The sequence below is a fragment of the Physella acuta genome, unplaced genomic scaffold, assembly GCF_028476545.2.
Source record: "Physella acuta isolate Inbredline_101_S28 unplaced genomic scaffold, ASM2847654v3 ptg000503l, whole genome shotgun sequence".
In the NCBI taxonomy this organism is placed as follows: Eukaryota; Metazoa; Mollusca; class Gastropoda; family Physidae; genus Physella; species Physella acuta.
In genome coordinates this window covers 222,407-240,956 of record NW_026732022.1, presented here as the reverse complement: position 1 = coordinate 240,956, position 18,550 = coordinate 222,407, and the positions used below count along the sequence as shown (strand labels likewise).

The window sequence follows — 18,550 nt, the reverse complement described above, 5'->3', positions numbered from 1 at the left end:
TCTTTTCCTCCAAATATTTCACATGTTCTCCAACAAGTTTTATCTTAATTCTATGAGGCATTAAAACAAAAAAAATGAGGTTCGTGGATTTTAAAACGTGCCTTTTAACATATTCTACATAATGCCTACTATTTAAAACCTAGCCTGACACGTGTTCATATTATATAAATGTACACATTTAAACTAGTATAAGTTAAGCAACTTTCATCCGCAACTGTTATATTATTGGCTATTCGACGCATGTACTATGGTGCTGGGTAATCTGAGTGTAAATGTATATGTCAGGATCAGAGAATAGTCAAGTTGTCTTTGTTACCTGCTACATCCTTCTCTGTATAGGCCTACCTACATTATTAACAATCAAAATATTACTCTTATGTATTTTTACTCCAACCATCAGAAACAAAATGTCTTCAACATTTCTAACAAAGTTAATACAGTTATAATTAACGACATCGTTTTTTATTAACGGAAGTTATAATAATGTAATGATGTATGGGTGTATGGATCGAATAATCTTTATAGAGTTACATACTTGATTATGACCAGGGGGGGGGGGGGGAACTACAGTGCCGCCAGACCCCGCAATGCGAGGGAGGGGCGGTGGGTGCAGGCAGTTTAGGGGCCCACAGCCGATCATAATCAGTTTTTATAGTTAAGAAAAAATAATATTCTTACATTTTTGACTTCATGGTTGTTTTGTAAAAAGAATACTGTAGCTGCGGTTGGATTACCTTTCTTCTATAGACACCATCCCGAGTCCTCTTTCTCCTACAATCAAACACACGCTGTTGTCGGCAAAATTCTTTTGAAAGTAAATCAAAGTCTATCGCGCGAGAGGCCGCTAGATATTGAAACAACTTTTGTTTCTTTATAGCATTGATTAGGGGCCCACAATGCATTGTGATTTTATAATGTACAACATTTGTTAATTGTATTGGTAGATCTACTGTTCTGTACTATTTCGGTTTTATTTACGTTTATTTCTTTTCGTTTTACAAACAAATACGATAGTAAACGTATAGAATTTGAATTCTCTCCCTTGAGTTTTTCACAATAGCCTTTAGGAAAAGTAGTTGAGACCATCCCAACTTCGATAACATTTGGAAAAGTTTTGAGTATTCATAGACCTAACATTTGTTTAAAATGTGTAGTTGAGCGCCCCGAGATCCCCAGTGATTATCTAAGCACCAGGGGTCCGCTTATTGGGTGTCCTGCACAGGGGGATAGGTGTACTACTTGAATCATCAGTCTCGCTGCATTAGGGGCCTCCGCCGGGGGTCGTGTCCCAAGAGCCCCGTGACGCCTCTGATGTCGTCGATGGGTGTTTCTTTTACAATCAGCGTAAACCTTGATATTGGATTTGTAAAAAAAAAGATCTATTACAGTTGTGATGCTCTACAGTAGCAAACACACGATGTTACGTAAAAGAAAAAAAATTTGCATGAGTTGTAGTGTGAAAGATAGGCAAAAGTTCAAACCACTTCAATGTGTTATAACCCTTTTTTAAATAGTCAAATATGTGTGCTCTTAAGCCCCTTTTAACAGATTTGCACTAAACACAATAGACAGCAATTACTTCTCTTAATTATTTTTTGTTTAAAATGCATAAAAAAGAACAACATAGTATAAAAAATGAAATGTATTTAAATCTAATAATATAAATTACACAAAAAAACATAAAAATAAACATAACGTGAGAAACTATTACACATACAAAGCTTTTATGCATCATATACTTTTGACCGACTTGCTTATAGGAAGCATTATAGCAGACATATATTGAAACAGAGATTATTTTCAAAACAGAATAAGAGCACACACACACAATAATTTTTAATTTCTTTTCAAAACTCGAACAAGCCCGAAATAAGTATTATTTGCTCGTATTTTTGTATTTTCTTATATATCTATATCCATTTTTTTGCGGGGTGGTCCATTTTTTCTAGTCCCGCCACTGATTATGACACAAATTATGTATTGTTTACGTACGTTAATTTTACCTCAGTACTTTAGTTGTGTCCGTTTAATGCCAGTAATTTATTAGTTCGGTGTGTCCGGACATCTGTGACTCAGAGCGAAACTGAAACAACCTAACGGGAAACCCCGATATTACCTGTTTTTACACATAACACATTTGATCAGAAAATATACGTTATATTTATATTACTTCATTGAAAGTAACATATTACTCACAGTTTTATGTATAATTTAAATTGTAAGTACGATTTGAAATGTAATGTGTAACTAAGAAACATTTCTATGAGCTACATATTATGTTATTCATACAAATCTTGAAAACGTTATGTCAAATTATATATCACTGACCTACCAGAAAACTAAAATGTAGACACTAACCTACCTGTATGTCACTTACATACCAAACCACAACATGTATGTCACTTACACACCAAATGAAAACATTACTAGCACACTAACACTAAAAATGTAGGTCACTGACACCAACACAGAACAGTTGTATCAATAACCCTACAGCACAAACAGCCGAGAGACAAGCACAGTAACACACCACAAGTAGGAGTTTGTATTTATATTTCCATATTCTTCTTGACGGTGTGTTTGTAAAATGTTTTAGCAACTTTCACTCCATTATGTGTAATTCTGTAGATTTATGAAGAAAACCACAGATAACTATAAAAAAATCATAAAACGACAACGACGTAACGGTCCTCGCAGTAATTAAAATTATTTATGTCGTTTTTATATATTTTACTCTGTTTACAAAAAAATGTCTATAAGAGAAAATCGTATTCGTGATATAAAGCAATATTTAAAAGAAAAAACATAAAGTTTAGTTCAATACTTAATAATTTAAAAAAAAATGTGCTTGGTATTAGGCGTATAGACCTATTCTAATTACAACTCAACTTGCTTTAATCAGCTTTATTTCTCTTTAATTAGAACATTTTCTAAGATTGTGCTAATAATTCTACACATATTTCAGTGAACAATCTCGACAAGAAAAAGACTAAAAAGTGAGATCTGTATTTACTAAGATGCGATCTAGAATTCAGGTCAAACATGTTACAGAACACATGAAATATTTGGAAGAGCAGATACAAACTATTGAACCTGCCCTTAAAGCTATGAAAATTGTAAGATATTTTTTACAGCTAACCAAAAACAAAAAAGTTTCTTAAAGCTAGCACAGTTTACTAAATACAACTATGATGTGCTGATAAATTGACACACATATTAGGACTTTTATCAAATATTTTATCAGGCAGTAGAAAAAAGTAAGACTTGGATAGAAGATAAAAATGACAAGCCATCTGTCACATACATGGAGTTGTACCAGGAACTTGAATCAGCGACGATGGCCTTGTTAGATGCAACGTCACAAATAATAGGTAAATAATTTAAGAATTTTACTAGATAGAATATGTTTTAAATATATTTATTTCTTCATAACATATGGTAAAATACAAGAAAAATATTTTATTGTAACCACTGTTGTAAGTTAAATGTAAATATATTCGAAGAATTTTTTTTTAAATAGTAATTAACAATATTTTTTGTACCATCAAAATGTTAATGAAAAATAAACCATTACTTAAAATAATAATATAACACAAAATATATATTTGATTTTTATAACAACAGATGAGAATCAAGAACACATAGATGTCGATAAAGGAACGCCATCTTTTTCTAAGCCTACACCACAAACTACAGCAACAGAAGAACTCGAACATAGTGAATCAACACATCAAGTTACTAAACATGTTCTACAAATATCGGGTATATATTATTTTTAAACTAAAACAACTATAATAAAACTTATAATGTAAAGGTTTGTACTTTAAATTTGTTTATTTTTTAAGAAAGAGTATTTATTAGCTATACATTTGCCAGTAACTTTATTTCATTCTGCAATAGAAATATTGAGTCGACTTGAGCAGATAGAGTCAGCCTTATCTTCTCTACAAGATGCCAATGACAAGTCTACAGATGACATATCAGAAATAAAACAATGGAGAGACAACTTTGTAACAGAACAGAGTGACATGGGGGTAAACATTGAACAACTGACTAAAAAACAAAAGCAGAATTTTAAAAATCTCAGAAAACAAATTCACGAACAAGATAACAAAGTAAAGGAGCTGAACAAAGAAATTGAAAATTTAAAAGAAAAAGAATCCAAGTCAAACAAAACACTAGAGAGACTGTCTCAAGATATGAAGGAATATGAAAACTACTTACAAAAAATAAATAAAGAGATGCAAGATCACGCAGACATGACAGATAGTATAACTCAAGAAATGAAAAGACATTCAGATCAGATGTCTACCCTACAAGAAGAGATTTCTAAAAACATGCTGAATACATCAACTCAATTAGAAAAGGTAAAATTTCTAATTATCTGTGTACACAATTTTAGATATACTGGCCAGATAACTTATTTCACATTTTATAAATCAAAAGACAACTTATGAACTGTATCAACAGTTATACCTTTAATATAATACTAATTTTAAGATACATGTTTTTGATAGTTATAATTGTGCAGTAAAAATAATAAAAATTTTAATGCTTGTATTTAATTTTCTGCTCTTTAGTACATTTTAATGAACAAGGTCCTACAACAAAGATTGATGCCTATTGACAAACTGATTAAAATCTTTAACCAGAAGTTGGAGTCAAGGGAAGATAGAATAACGAAGGTATATAAGAAATAATTCTATTAAAAAATAAATTTCGACGTTTATAAATCATGCATTAATTATCAACACTATGTAAATAGACAAGTTAATAACATATATTTAAAAATAACACAAGTTTTAAATTATTTTCTATTCTTACAATATGCCCTTACCAACTAAAATCAGTGCATTAATTGTATGCTGTACGTAACTATGGGATTTTCACATTCGTTTTATAAAATACGTTTTTAGCTGGAGAATATTGAAGGTGCTATTTCAAAATTGTCCAAAGATTTGAATATTATAGGTAAGTTTGCCTTAAAAAATTAATTTTAGCCAGACAGACCTTAACGTGATGTTCGTTAGCCAGACAGACCATTACGTGTTGTTCGTTAGCCAGACAGACCATAACGTGATGTTTGTTAGCCAGACAGACCATAACGTGATGTTCGTTAGCCAGACAGACCATAACGTGATGTTCGTTAGCCAGACAGACCATAATGTGATGTTCGTTAGCCAGACCATAACGTGATGTTTGTTAGCCAGACAGACCATAACGTGATGTTCGTTAGCCAGACAGACCATAACGTGATGTTCGTTAGCCAGACAGACCATAACGTGATGTTTGTTAGCCAGACAGACCATAACGTGATGTTTGTTAGCCAGACCATAACGTGATGTTTGTTAGCCAGACAGACCATAACGTGATGTTCGTTAGCCAGACAGACCATAACGTGATGTACGTTAGCCGGACAGACCATAACGTGATGTTCGTTAGCCAGACAGACCATAACGTGATGTTCGTTAGCCAGACAGACCATAACGTAATAAAGAATGGAACATTTCACTCACCCATAGTGCCAGTCTCTAGACCCGTGGGTTTCCGACAGATGTTTGTTTCATCACCTGGTACATTACACCACCTGGTACATTACACCACCTGGTACATTACACCACCTGGTACATTACACCACCTGGTACATTACACCACCTGGTACATTACACCACCTGGTACATTACACCACCTGGTACATTACACCACCTGGTACATTACACCACCTGGTACATTACACCACCTGGTATGTCGAACTATTATACCAAGACATTTACACAGCTGCACCTTAAAATTAAATAATTAATTCCAATTTACGTCACATCGTCCCTTATGTTTTTAAGATTAAGACGGAGTCCTATAAGAGACAGGGATTAAATCTAAAATATAATAATAGCATGAAAACATGTATTCATTTTTCATTTTTAACATTTTAGTATCTCATTAATTGCCTGTAACCTGAGATAAATAATACAAAATTTTGACGGTGCAGATCTTGTTATCTGTCATTATTAATTGCAACAGAATAACTTTAGTTCTAGTAATTCTTGTTTCGATAGATAAACCTTATAATTAAACTACAGTGTGATTTCATACGGATTGTATAATTATAACTGGAGCCGGACGATTTCCCAAATGAAACTTGCCCGATAGATGACCTTTGCATTCGTGCAAGTGTTCATTCGGGAAATCGGCCTTCGGGCAAACGGCATTCGGGCAAGTCTCTTTCTGGAATTTGTCGTAGACACGATTATGACATAACGCATGAAACATTTTTTGTACATTTAGTGACGTATTACGTCACCTACTACACTCGTAGTTTAGATACGCAGGGTAGGATAAACGAACACCACTAAAACTAATGACCGTACTTGTTATGATGCATGTTATGATCTATGCTATAGATCGGCGCGAATGAATGTTGGAGCGAAATTTTGAACGCAATGAATGATGACGCGTATAGTGCGACAGTGACGTTCTGGTGTAGAGACTGGTTACTGGGTATTTTGCGTGAGTTAGTATGATTTTCTTGGCCTTGGTGGAAGGATGTACATGAGTTGTGAACACAGAATTAAAGATAAGAAAAGAAGCCTGCGTTCCTCGCATTGATTGGTGGTCGTCCATGTCGTTTTGGTGAATGATGGTACGATACATGTCTGTGAACACAATATCTCCACATGGTAGTGGTGAAGACAAAATGGTATTGAATCAAATAATCAAAGCCACTCACTCAGCGAAACAGTACTAAACTAGTGGTCTAGTGTTTCAATTTGTGGTCTTTGACAAAGTTATGTTAACATTATGAATTATTATACACAGTTTATTGTTTAAAATGTTTTATTTGGGTTTACCAATTTTACTGACATTTTCAACTGCATATAAAACACATATAATGAGATAATCTTTAGGGTAAATATCATAAACTAATGAAACAACAATTCACAAACTTTATTAATCAAATAGTCATACCATTCATGAAATTAAACTTTTAAATCATACATATGTTTTCTAATCAACAGAGTCACGTGTATGTAACAGATATGCTTGTCATGTACAGCTTGCTGATCCCACACCTGTCAGTGTTAGATCAATTATTTCAACATTTGGTGAAGTACGTGAATATAACGGTCAACATTTTAACCAAACAACAGGAAAATTTGTATCACCACATGATGGTTTATATCTTGTCTGTGTCACTCTACATGAATTGGGAGATACATGGATTAAAGTCGCTGTGGTGGCTGGAGGCAGGTGGTGTACGTTTATAGAAGTGAACTGTGCCGACACTAGCGCTGCTGGGTCAGTGGTTGTTAACTTGAAGAAAGGTCAAGAACTTTACCTTGAAGTGTTTCACGCAGACCAAGATGCAGCTTTATCCTGGCTAAGCAGATTTACTGTCGTTAGTTTATAGAAGTACAACACAAAACATGGTGGATGGTACATTTTTAAAAGAATAAAATATGCAACCATCTTGTTAAACACACGCGAACAAATTACAAAGTGTGTAGTCTGCATGTCTACAAACGCTTGAATGGTTTATTTGATATTTGTTTAGTTATCGTTTTGTTTCTATTGATTTAATATGATCAATAATTTTGTTTTCTACTTGACCAACGTTATAGAATATAGTATGTACAATTTCCTTCACTGTATCGGAGCACAAACGTATTTGAATACGTATGGTTTATAAAAAAAATAAAACTTATTTATCTTGTTAGATATGTAACTGTCATCAGAACCCTTGAGACAAACCAAATGAACTTCCACAAAGACGAATGTTAAAATATCTTCACTGTACATCATCAATATGTGCCCTATGTATCAAAAGTAGGATATTAATCCAAGTTAATAATTTGTAAAATACAAATTACAATTATTTTTTTTTACTACAAGTCTCTGTAATTGTGAACACTACATTCGTCCAACAAATAAATTACAGCTTATCCGTATTAAAAACAGGTTTTCCTTTTATATAGTAACACTGTATGTTTAAATTTACAAACATCAACACAAACAAAAATCGTACATCTATTAAACTAAAATAGTTATTTATATAACTATTTATATAAACATCTTTATGTGTAATAAAAAGTGTAACACATAATTGCTACAAGAAACAGCGAACGCGAAATCAGAAGCACATAATCCATTATCTATATATAAATGTAGTAGAATACATTCTAACCTAGGAAAATCGTTATTTTCATTTGACACATTTTAGACTTTAAAATGAGTTACTGTTGATATACATCATACATGTAATGTATATTTGACGTCATTTATATATTTTGATATATGAGAGATTTAATTGTTGAGTGCTGTACCAGAAGACCGCTTATAACTTCTGTAATAGATTAGTGTTGAGGAGTAGAATAAAACAGGTTAGTTTACTAAATCTACATGATAATATTAAACATTGGTTTATTTCTACATCATTTCAAAAATAAGGTATATAAGCAACATAACCAGAGTGAGAAATTCTTGATCTCTTCCTTTTGCACTTTCATAGGGTACTGTTGCATCAACTCGAGGAATACGTTTAAAACTCCATGCACTATGCTATAGTTTATTAAATATAACCCTTTCAAAATGCCATAATGTTAAACTGTTTTTTATAAGTTAGACATTAAGATCATTTTTGTTATTCAAATCTCAGCTTAAAAATTATATTTCTGATAATTAACATAAAAAAACACTCGCCGTCTCATTTATTTATTTGATATGGCCTAAACCCAAAGTACAGATGGACTGACCCCCACATGGCCCAATAAGATCAGATGTTTTACCGTATATGTGAACAAATATCTGACAGATCGACAACGAGATAGGAGATCATAAAGACTGGCAATAAAATTTGGTATATTCGATACTCTGTACTTGGTGCTAGTGTTTGACATAACTTGTTAATGCGTGTTTTACTAGTCTTTGAACGATGCATCAAACCGCGGACCTAGAACAGACTATGTTATTAATAGATTTCATTATGCCTTTTACGTATACAACTCTTTAGGCTTAGTTATTACAAGTATACCACCTCACATGCCCGATTTTTTGTTTTACATCTTATATATTTACCACTAAAAAGCTTTTAGCAGTTTTAGGTACAGACATTGATCGATATCAACATTAGGTTTTCCCATATTTGCTTTCGCAATTCGTACAACTACATATGCAGATTATCTCTTAAAGCACTTTAGCTGACTTACCGTTTATGTTTTAAAATTTGTACATACGATACACATCTATAAACTAACTATAGTGAACCCACTGCTAGTTTGTAGCTTAGCTCGTACATCTTCCAAAATTAATTCAAATAAAGTTTTTCTCCTTTCTTCATGTCAACAATAGTTGAAACACAGACAGCTGAAGTTACAAATACACTTTTTTAGAATTGCCTTCAACACATACCCTTACACTAATTAGTCTATCATCACTCTCCTGTAAAGTTACAATAATAAGATAGCATCGATCATCTGGTGCTACAAGTTTTCCTGTTGTCAGATTAAATTGGCTGCCGTTACGTTCCATGACACTATGGAATGTAGAAATAATTGACCCTGCAGCGAACACTTTGTCGGTCTTCAAATAAATTTGACAGAAGTAAGGTAAAAACACACGAGGCTCTGCTGATAAAAATCATTGTTTACATATTTAAAGAGACGGTTATCAGAATACGTTATTATGTGGCGGTTTGTATGTGTGCTTTGTGGTGGGTGGTTGTGTTAACATTTTATTTTTATATCGGAGGCTTCAAATGATGTTTAGAAGCTAGTAGGCCTATGTAACAATTACAATAATAAAACGATACAATAATGTTTACTATCACTACATATTATTTGTGAAGATATTTTGAAAAAGTAGCAATTATGATTACTTTTGTTGTTTACTCGATATGCTATACACTGTCTGATAATATGGACATATGTGAGTTTCGTTGTTTTGTTTTTACATGACACTACAAAAGAGGATATTGTGCATTAGAAGAAAACACAAATGTAGTCTGTTATAGGCAAGTGTCTCACATTGTGTGTTTAATGATTAGCCATGTGTATTCGGTGTGCTCCACCCTAAATAAAATAAACAATTGATTTTAGAAAACGGATTGTTATGTTCAGTAATTAACTCACACAAATTCATTGTATTACGGCTGAAGCATGAAAAGTGAGTGTTTTTCTCTGACTATTTAATTTTTCCCTAAGGCATCGCATTACTTGGACACATGTCTCGTGACCGGGTCCAAACTTTCGGGTTAACATTGTGTATTGTACCACTAGACAACGCCCCTTTTTTTAATGAAACAACTAATGAGTTAATGAAACATGAAGTTTTAAACTGAAAATTAAAGTTTGAAGCAAAATATAATGCACCAAAATCTTACCTAATGTTTTTAAATCTGTTGACAGCCGTAAAACTTCTTTCGCGCTAGTTTCAATCTTTAAAGAAATTTTAAATTACATTTTTGTTAAATCACTTCAATAATTGGCACATATTTAGTTTAGTATTCCTATATAAATCTTACTGTGTTATATATTAGCTACGTAAAGGTTCTGCGCTTTAAAACAATGTTTTTATTTTTAGACATATATGTTCAAATAAGAAGAAAGTAAGATTTGCCGTGAAAAGAATTTTTTCTTACCTTCATATTTAAAGTTTCAATCGTGTTTGAAATATTAGCCTCATTTTTGTTTCTATCTTCTTGTAAAGTTATAATGCAATCAAAATGGCTTTTAACTTCTTGTTCTGCATTAAAATAGCAATAATTAAATCCACTACTGATACAGTTACAAATCTCTCTCTGTATATATATATATATATATATATATATATATATATATATATATATATATATATATTATAAATTCATATATATATATATATACTTATATTTAACATTACAAAAAATAATAAACGAAATGTCAACTTTGTGTAGCTAACTGTCTATAAAACATTTAAAGTATAGTTAAACTTTACAAATTACAGAAAATCATTACAAAAATCTCATCAAAATGTACTTGTTAAAAAAAAATTAACAACAACTTTCGAAGTGCGTGGACACATTTCAACAATTTCTTAACATGAACTTCTACAGATCCTACATGAAATTACATTCCCATTATACAATAGCATACATTTTAATTAAAGTTTAATTTTTTATTTAATCTATTTAAACCTCTGTGTTTAAAAATCATTTTATATTTTGAGTTTTAAGACTCGAAAATGAAAATAAAAATAATTAAAAGGGTTTAAGTACTATATAAGTTTCGTGCTCGTTAAAAAAACCATACATATGTTTTTATTTTTTACCTTTCTGATATTTGTCTCCCTTGTCTCCAGGTTTTGGTTAAAGATTTGAATCAGTTTGTCAATGGGCATCAATCTTTGTTGTAGGACTTTGTTGATCACACTGTGCTAAAAGGAGGGTTTTTAAAGTTACTTAGAATGACAGTGACGTAATCATGTACATCTGGGAGTTATGTTCTCTACGGTCACCCCATCACTATTTCAAATTATGTGGCAACAATTGATCGATAAACACAACGATGCTTCCTTAAATTCATTATGGTTTAGATGGGAAAATTGAACTTCCCCTCCCACCATCATGATGGATCTCAGAATAAACAATTTCAAAATGAAGTTTCAAACTTTAACTACAGAGATACTACAAATGTAATTTTAACATATTATAAAACATATTCAATTTAAAAAAAAAACTACTTAGATTGTATGTGTGTGTGGGGGGGGGGAGGGGTAGGAATATAATTGTTTCAAGAGACAGTACAATCCAATATGTAGCATATAAATAATATATTGTTGTGTTCAACTGAATTAGCTGTTAAGAAATATGTTATTAAAAGCTCAAAACTACCTTAGCATATAAATCCTCGAATTGGGTAGCTCTTTCAACAGCATTTTGTTTTCCGACGTCTTGTAAGTCGGAAATCAAATCAGATAACCTTTTAATTTCATCTCTATAAACTTGCATCTCTGTATTTATTTTCTGTAGGTTGTTTTCATATTCTTTCAAATCTAGAGACAGTGTCTCTAGACGTCTCTAGTGATTTGTTGGACTTGGTTTCTGTTTTTTCTAAGCTTTCAATTTCTTTGTTCAGCTCATTTGCTTTGTTTTCTTGTTCACTTATTTGTTTTCTAATGTTTCTAAATTTAAGCTTTTGTTTCCTACTTAGTTGTTCAATTTTTGAATTCATATTGCATGTTTCTGTTACAAAGTTATCTTTCCATAATTTTAATTCTGATATGTCAATTTTAGCTTTATGAGCCGTGTCTTGCAGAGAACTTACATTTGTCTCTATAAGCTTCAGTCTGCTAATTATCTCTGTAATGTATTTGAAAGTAATAATTTATGAAACAAATGTTAAAACTAGATTATAAAATCGTATCGTTTGCCTTACAATTTTTTCAATGCAAGTAACTGTTTTATTCGGATTTAACATATTTCTTTGGTTTAACCTAATTTGCTTTTATACCCATGGTAGGTTTAGTTAGATTAAACACTTGGGGTGTAGATTCACAACAGTCAAGTTTTTCTGTTGCTGTAGTGTGTGGTATTGGCTGAAATAATGATGGCGCTTCTTCCTCGACATCTACCGGCTCTTTGTTGTCATCTGTTTTATATGAATACAGAATGAAGAGTTTATAACTAGTTTTTTTCATTGCATTAATGGTTTATTAATCATTTTCCAATGGTGTCAGTTTCTGCAATTACCAAGACGACGTAAGTATACACTAAACATATTTGTTTGCGTAAGTTAGTTGATTGCATTAACTTCGATAACTTTTCAATGGAAAATATAAAAAATAAAATAAAATAAAATAAAATACACAAAAAATAATCTTGATCTTTTTGTAATTGTGTTTGAAATGTAAACTTATGTTTTATTTTATAACAATGAGTAAATTCATGATCATCATTATCACCATCATCATGATCATTATCATCATCATCGTCGTCATCATCCATTCCAGGACAATTAGATGGATTAGCGATTATTGGTGTTAATGACGTCAGAATACAAGGGGTAGTTTGTTAAGGTGTATGCTCAGCCATCTTTGTTTCCCTAATCAGGATTATGTACCCGTCAGAGATAAATGGGCTTAGATACGTCACAAAAACTGGAGTCCGAGATCCGAACTCGATAATTTACGCGGTAAAAGTAGTCTACCATTGGACCATTATAATCCCTTAAAAGGACACGCCGTATGAACAAGATTTGCCGAGACCCAAACTCGTAACTTTTGTGTGAGCAGTCGCAAGCTCTAAAAATGCATTAAAATGTTTACTCATAATTTTGGAACATGCATCCAACATTGCCGTGGTCGCTGATTCAAGTTCCTGGCATAGCACGGAGTAGGAGACAGACGAGTTTTCATTTTTGTCTTCTATCCACGCTTTACTTTTCTCTACGGCCTGGTAATGTTAAAAGTGAATAAGTGAAAAACCTGAGTAACTTAGTACATGATAGTATAATATAGAATTTGTTAATTAAATATTAAAAAAAAAAACTGCCACATAACTGCTGACTACTTACTTTTTTCATAATTTCAAATGCAGGTTCCATAAATCGTACTTGTTCCTCTAAATATTTCACGTGCTCTTTAACAAGCTTTACCTGAATTCTAGGACGCATCTAAACAAATTAAATACGAGATGAGTGGTTACAAAAACGTGCTTCTAGTTTATAGGTTACCTACTTTTAAAAATTAGTCAGTATTACGGGTTTAAAATTAAGTTCACTCAAACACTATACATACATATGCCCCACCCACCCTGAAGAGATGTCTGGAAGAAACTCTGATTTCAAACACAGTTTATTGTCTGTATAAAACGGTCAATACAAAACTCATGACCCCAACAAGATATAAAACACATATTTTCATTTTCCCTTTAAGGTGCCCTATTTATTTTTATTTTTACATGCATTTCATTCCTCAACCTTAACTCTAACTTTTTAATCCATAAACCACATCATCATCTGTATACCTACTGTACAAACAACCCAAATCTTAATCTCATATTTACACTTGAAATATCAGAAACACAAGCTCTACAACATAATTTCTACTATAAGGAACGACATAGTCGTTTAATACAGGAAGTAAAGTAATGTTAGAATATCTCGATTTATTGATCAACTAAACTCAAAATATTTACATTTTACCATTATATTATTATGATACAACTTATGTATTGTTTACCTTCGTTAATTTGACCTTAGTACATTTAGTTGTCAGATTGAAGGCTGTAAATATTCTCTGTTTGGTTCGTTTTGCGGCTAGACACTAGCTTGTATATGATACTGAAACAGTTTAACGGGAAATCCCGAAATTAACTGCTGTTTAGGTAACAAAGTTGTCAAGACGACAAAGTTTCACACACCTAGATTTGTTATTTAAAGTTTTTAGTTGGCATTACTTTGATATTGATATAGAATTGAAATTGTAAGTATCATTTAATGTGATGTGTGTAAGAAACAGTATTACCTAATATCTTTTACTTTAACAGTATTTATAGATATGTTATTTTAAATAGGTCACTAGGCCGACCGCACACAACATGTCTTACACACAACTACACACATGTATTATCGCTAGCGTACAACACAAAAAAAAACATAAACTTGGGGTGTCACTAACACAGCAGGACGTTTTTATTTCGAACTTAAAATAAATGTTTTATCAGTTATTGTTGATTTATAAATAAATGAACGCACGATATCTTAAAGTGCTCTCCTTTTAGTTTGAAAATCAAAGTTCATATGAAGTCAACCAAAGTACTTAAACGTAATTTGAACCCCAAATCAAAACACAAATGATAGCTCACATAAGGTTTTAATGCTAGATTTTACAAAAGAGAGGTTAAACAAAACACAGGATACACTTGTGACATGATACACAAACGACCGATAACAGAAACGAGAAGTCATTAACTTACAACCTACTCAATACCCAGTCAAACAACAGAATATGTTACATCTAAACAACAGAATATGTTACATCTAAACAACAGAATACTATATTACAGTCAAACAACAGAATATGTTAAAACCTCACGTCCCAATGTTACATAAATAATCTCCATAGGATGTTAACATTAATTTCATATTTTATGACGTGTGTGTTATTGAAAGGTGCTGGCGATGGGTGGATATAAAACGTTCTGGTTTATATGCACAATAATTTATTATATATTAAAACATTAAGTTTAAAAGTGACAGTAATATTATTATATAGATGCCTTCAAGAATTCAGGTCAAGCTTGTTACAAAGCACAAGAAATATTTGGAACAACAGATACAATTACTGGAACCTGTTATAGGAGAATTGAAAAATGTAAGTTTCTACCAACTTACAATAATCTTTACACTTATGTGTTTAAACAAACGTTTATACATTCAGCAAGATGTAGTGTTAAAAGTTTAATTGATGTTGTGCATTTCTAACAACAACAAAAACTTAAAATCTGAACGGTAGAAACATAAATTAAATTGTCTTTCATGACAGGTTGTAGCAAAAAGTGAGGCGTGGCTAGAAGAAAAAACTGACCAATCATCTGTCAGCTACATCGAGCTATCACAAGAACTGGACACAGCAGCCACGGCCTTGTTGGATGTGACGTCACACATTTTAAGTCAGTACTCTAATAGTTTTTATAATTTCTAATTAAAAATCTCAAAGCCTATAGTCATGTAGTAGTAAGCGTTTCAATTGAGAAAAATGCAATGGATTTTTTTTAAAGTTTAGTTTAACGACATTGCAGACACTATGTTAAATGGATATAATTTTATTCTGTCGACCGACTAACTAACCACTTTTATTTATATAAATTCGATATTTCACTAGTGACTCTTAAAACGTTGAATAAAATTGAAGAATGTACAATCGCTTTGTGCAACTGTACTCGCCCTAAGACACGTTTAAAAAGCCTTAAGGATTTATTGGAAGTTATACGTTTTTTAGATAATTTGGTATCTACTTTTAAATTCCTAAACAGCCGTGCAAAAGAAAAACAGCATGTTCGATTTGTATACTCTAGACATTTTGGAACACTTTGTGTTTGTATAAATGTGTATCTTATTCAAAGTTTTTGTTTTCATCAGAGTGTTTTATCATATGCATTACAGTTTTAAATATATAAGCAATAATCATATTATATGCACCAAAGTCATTGTTAGCTTTAACGGTAATTTAAAAAAAAAAACCTTTTAATCCCAATCCAACAGACGAGGACAACATGGATGTCAACAAACCAACGCCATCTTTACCACAGCCTGACACACAGACAACAGCAACATTTCTAACAAGACAACTCAAGACACAAGTCCAACACACAGCTGGTATATTATATTATGCTTTGGTATAACACGTTAAACAGCATCATCATATACCTTGGTGTAATTTCATTTTCAACATTCTATTTCTCAAGGTTCGAGACATGTTAAATTACAGACTTTAATTTTTAACACCCTATTTTATTAAAGATTTCGTACATTTAAAATTACAAACTTATATTTTCGACTATTCTTAGTTGAAGAACATCCTGACCTAGAGCGTAGACTCGCCTATATTGAAACAACACTATCTTCACTACAGGACACACAACACAAGTCTACAGATGACATATCAGAAATAAAACAATGGAGAGATAACTTTGTAACAGAACAGAGCGACGTGGGGGTAAACATTGAACAACTGACTAAAAAACAAAAGCAGAATTTTAAAAACCTCAGAAAACAAATGAGTGAACAAGATAATAAAGTAAAGGAGCTGAACAAAGAAATTGAAAGTTTAAAAGAAAAAGAAAACAAGTCAAACAAAACACTAGAGAAACTGTCTCTAGATATGAAAGAATATGAAAACAAAGTGCGCGAAATAAACAAAGAGATGCAAGATATAAGAGACAAAATGAAACAAGAAATTAAACGCCATTCTGATTTGATTGTTTCTTTACAAGATGAAAATAATAAAACCATTGCCAAAACATCAACCCAATTTGAAAAGTTGCAATCAAAAGTAAATTTTAAATTGCTGTGTTTTTTGTACACATTTATATTATTACTTGAAATTTTATTTACTTCAAATTGTTAAAAGTGGCAGTTGACTAATTTTACCTACAATCATAACTTTTATATAAATACTAATGGTATGTGAGTTTTAATATACAACAAAAATAGTTAATTGTATAAATCTTTTATTATGATCGTCCTTCTTTAGCACAGTGTGATGTACAAACTCCTACAACAAAGATTGATGCCCATTGACAAACTGATTCAAATCTTTAACCATGACTTGGAAACTAGGGAAGAAAGAATAAAGAAGGTATGTTTCTAAAAATTGTATAAAAATAATTTACAACATTCATAAATACTATATTACTCAGTAAAATTCTGTTATTAGACTACATTATCTTTTAATTTACAGAGACATAATTTTACTACTTTAAATAAGAATATACGTTAACCATTTTCTTTTCTTATGTTTTTATAATCTCTAGTATCGTTAGACCAATCATGTATTATAGCCTATGTAAATATGCGATTCTTTCATCTATTTATTTTATTTTAATTTAGCTGGGTGAACTTGAAAATACTTGTTCAAAATTGTCTAACGATTTTCATCTCATCGGTAAGTTTGCTTTGAAAAAAAAAATATTTTAAAACACATTTATATAACAATTGTGATTTAATGACAATTCTACCTTTTGATTTTCTCGTTTAAATATAACAATAGTAAAAGCTAGCTTATAATTTACAATGATAACCAATCGGTAAATGTTATATACTTTTTATTACCTTTGTTCAATATTCAAACCTCAATCTCTTATTTTTTTATCCTAATATTTCACTCTCTGCATTTCGAATACACGGACATAAACACTTTCTAAACGAAGTTCGTTAGACAGATAAACCATGACGTGATGTTTTAAAGAAAGACAGACCATATTTACACATTTACAGAGATGCAGTTTAAAATCAATTAATTAATTAATTTTAATTAACGTCACATCATCCCTTTGTGTTTCAAATAATAAGACGAACAAGGGATTAAATCTAAAAATAATAATAACTTTAAAACATTAGTAAGGATTACATTGATTAACATTTTAATATCTCATTAATTGACTTGAAATGAACAATACAAAAGGTTTACTGTGCAGATCTTGTAATTGTTCATTATCAAGTACAACAGAACAACTTTAGTTTATTTATTGTACCTTTAGTGACGTATTACATTACATAATATACTCGTAGTTTCAATACGTACGACACGATAAACTAACACCACTAAAACTGAGGACTGTACTAAACTAGTGGTCTAGTGTTTCACTTTGTGGTCTTAGACAAAATTATGTAAACATTATGGATTCTTATACAAAATTTTTTTTTTAATAATAATTGTTTGATTTGAGTTGGTCATTTTACTTACATTCTGAACAACATACAAAGATATAATGAGATTATGTTTAGGGTTAATAACATAAACTAATAAAATAACAGTTCACAAATATTATGAATCAAATAGTCTGAGCATTTGTGGA

The 18,550-nt window shown here is 31.4% G+C and overlaps 2 protein-coding genes and 1 long non-coding RNA gene across 3 annotated transcripts in view; 2 read left to right on the top strand and 1 right to left on the bottom strand.

The window, feature by feature from the left end:
* Positions 1-2,129: 2,129 nt before the first annotated feature.
* LOC131944697 (filamin A-interacting protein 1-like) lies at positions 2,130-7,779 on the top strand. The gene is made up of 9 exons (XM_059305489.1): positions 2,130-2,218; positions 2,966-3,116; positions 3,245-3,371; positions 3,625-3,762; positions 3,901-4,367; positions 4,581-4,685; positions 4,917-4,971; positions 7,017-7,296; positions 7,716-7,779. The coding sequence occupies exons 2-9, from the start codon at positions 3,018-3,020 to the stop codon at positions 7,777-7,779; spliced, it is 1,335 nt and encodes a 444-aa protein (XP_059161472.1). The 5' UTR covers positions 2,130-2,218; positions 2,966-3,017.
* A 2,557-nt stretch (positions 7,780-10,336) lies between these two features.
* Positions 10,337-12,019, bottom strand: LOC131944706 (uncharacterized). The gene is made up of 4 exons (XR_009387066.1): positions 11,864-12,019; positions 11,302-11,406; positions 10,634-10,737; positions 10,337-10,430 (listed from the first exon to the last, which is right to left on the bottom strand). It is a non-coding gene; the product is annotated as an uncharacterized LOC131944706 (long non-coding RNA).
* Positions 12,020-14,355: 2,336 nt separating this feature from the next.
* Positions 14,356-18,550, top strand: part of LOC131944704 (paramyosin) — a 36,939-nt gene continuing 32,744 nt past the window's right edge. Inside the window, exons 1-2 of the mRNA XM_059305498.1 lie at positions 14,356-14,454; positions 15,247-15,345. Of these exons, the coding sequence (XP_059161481.1) occupies positions 15,247-15,345 (99 nt within the window). The 5' untranslated portion in view covers positions 14,356-14,454. The remainder of the gene's footprint in view (positions 14,455-15,246; positions 15,346-18,550) is intronic.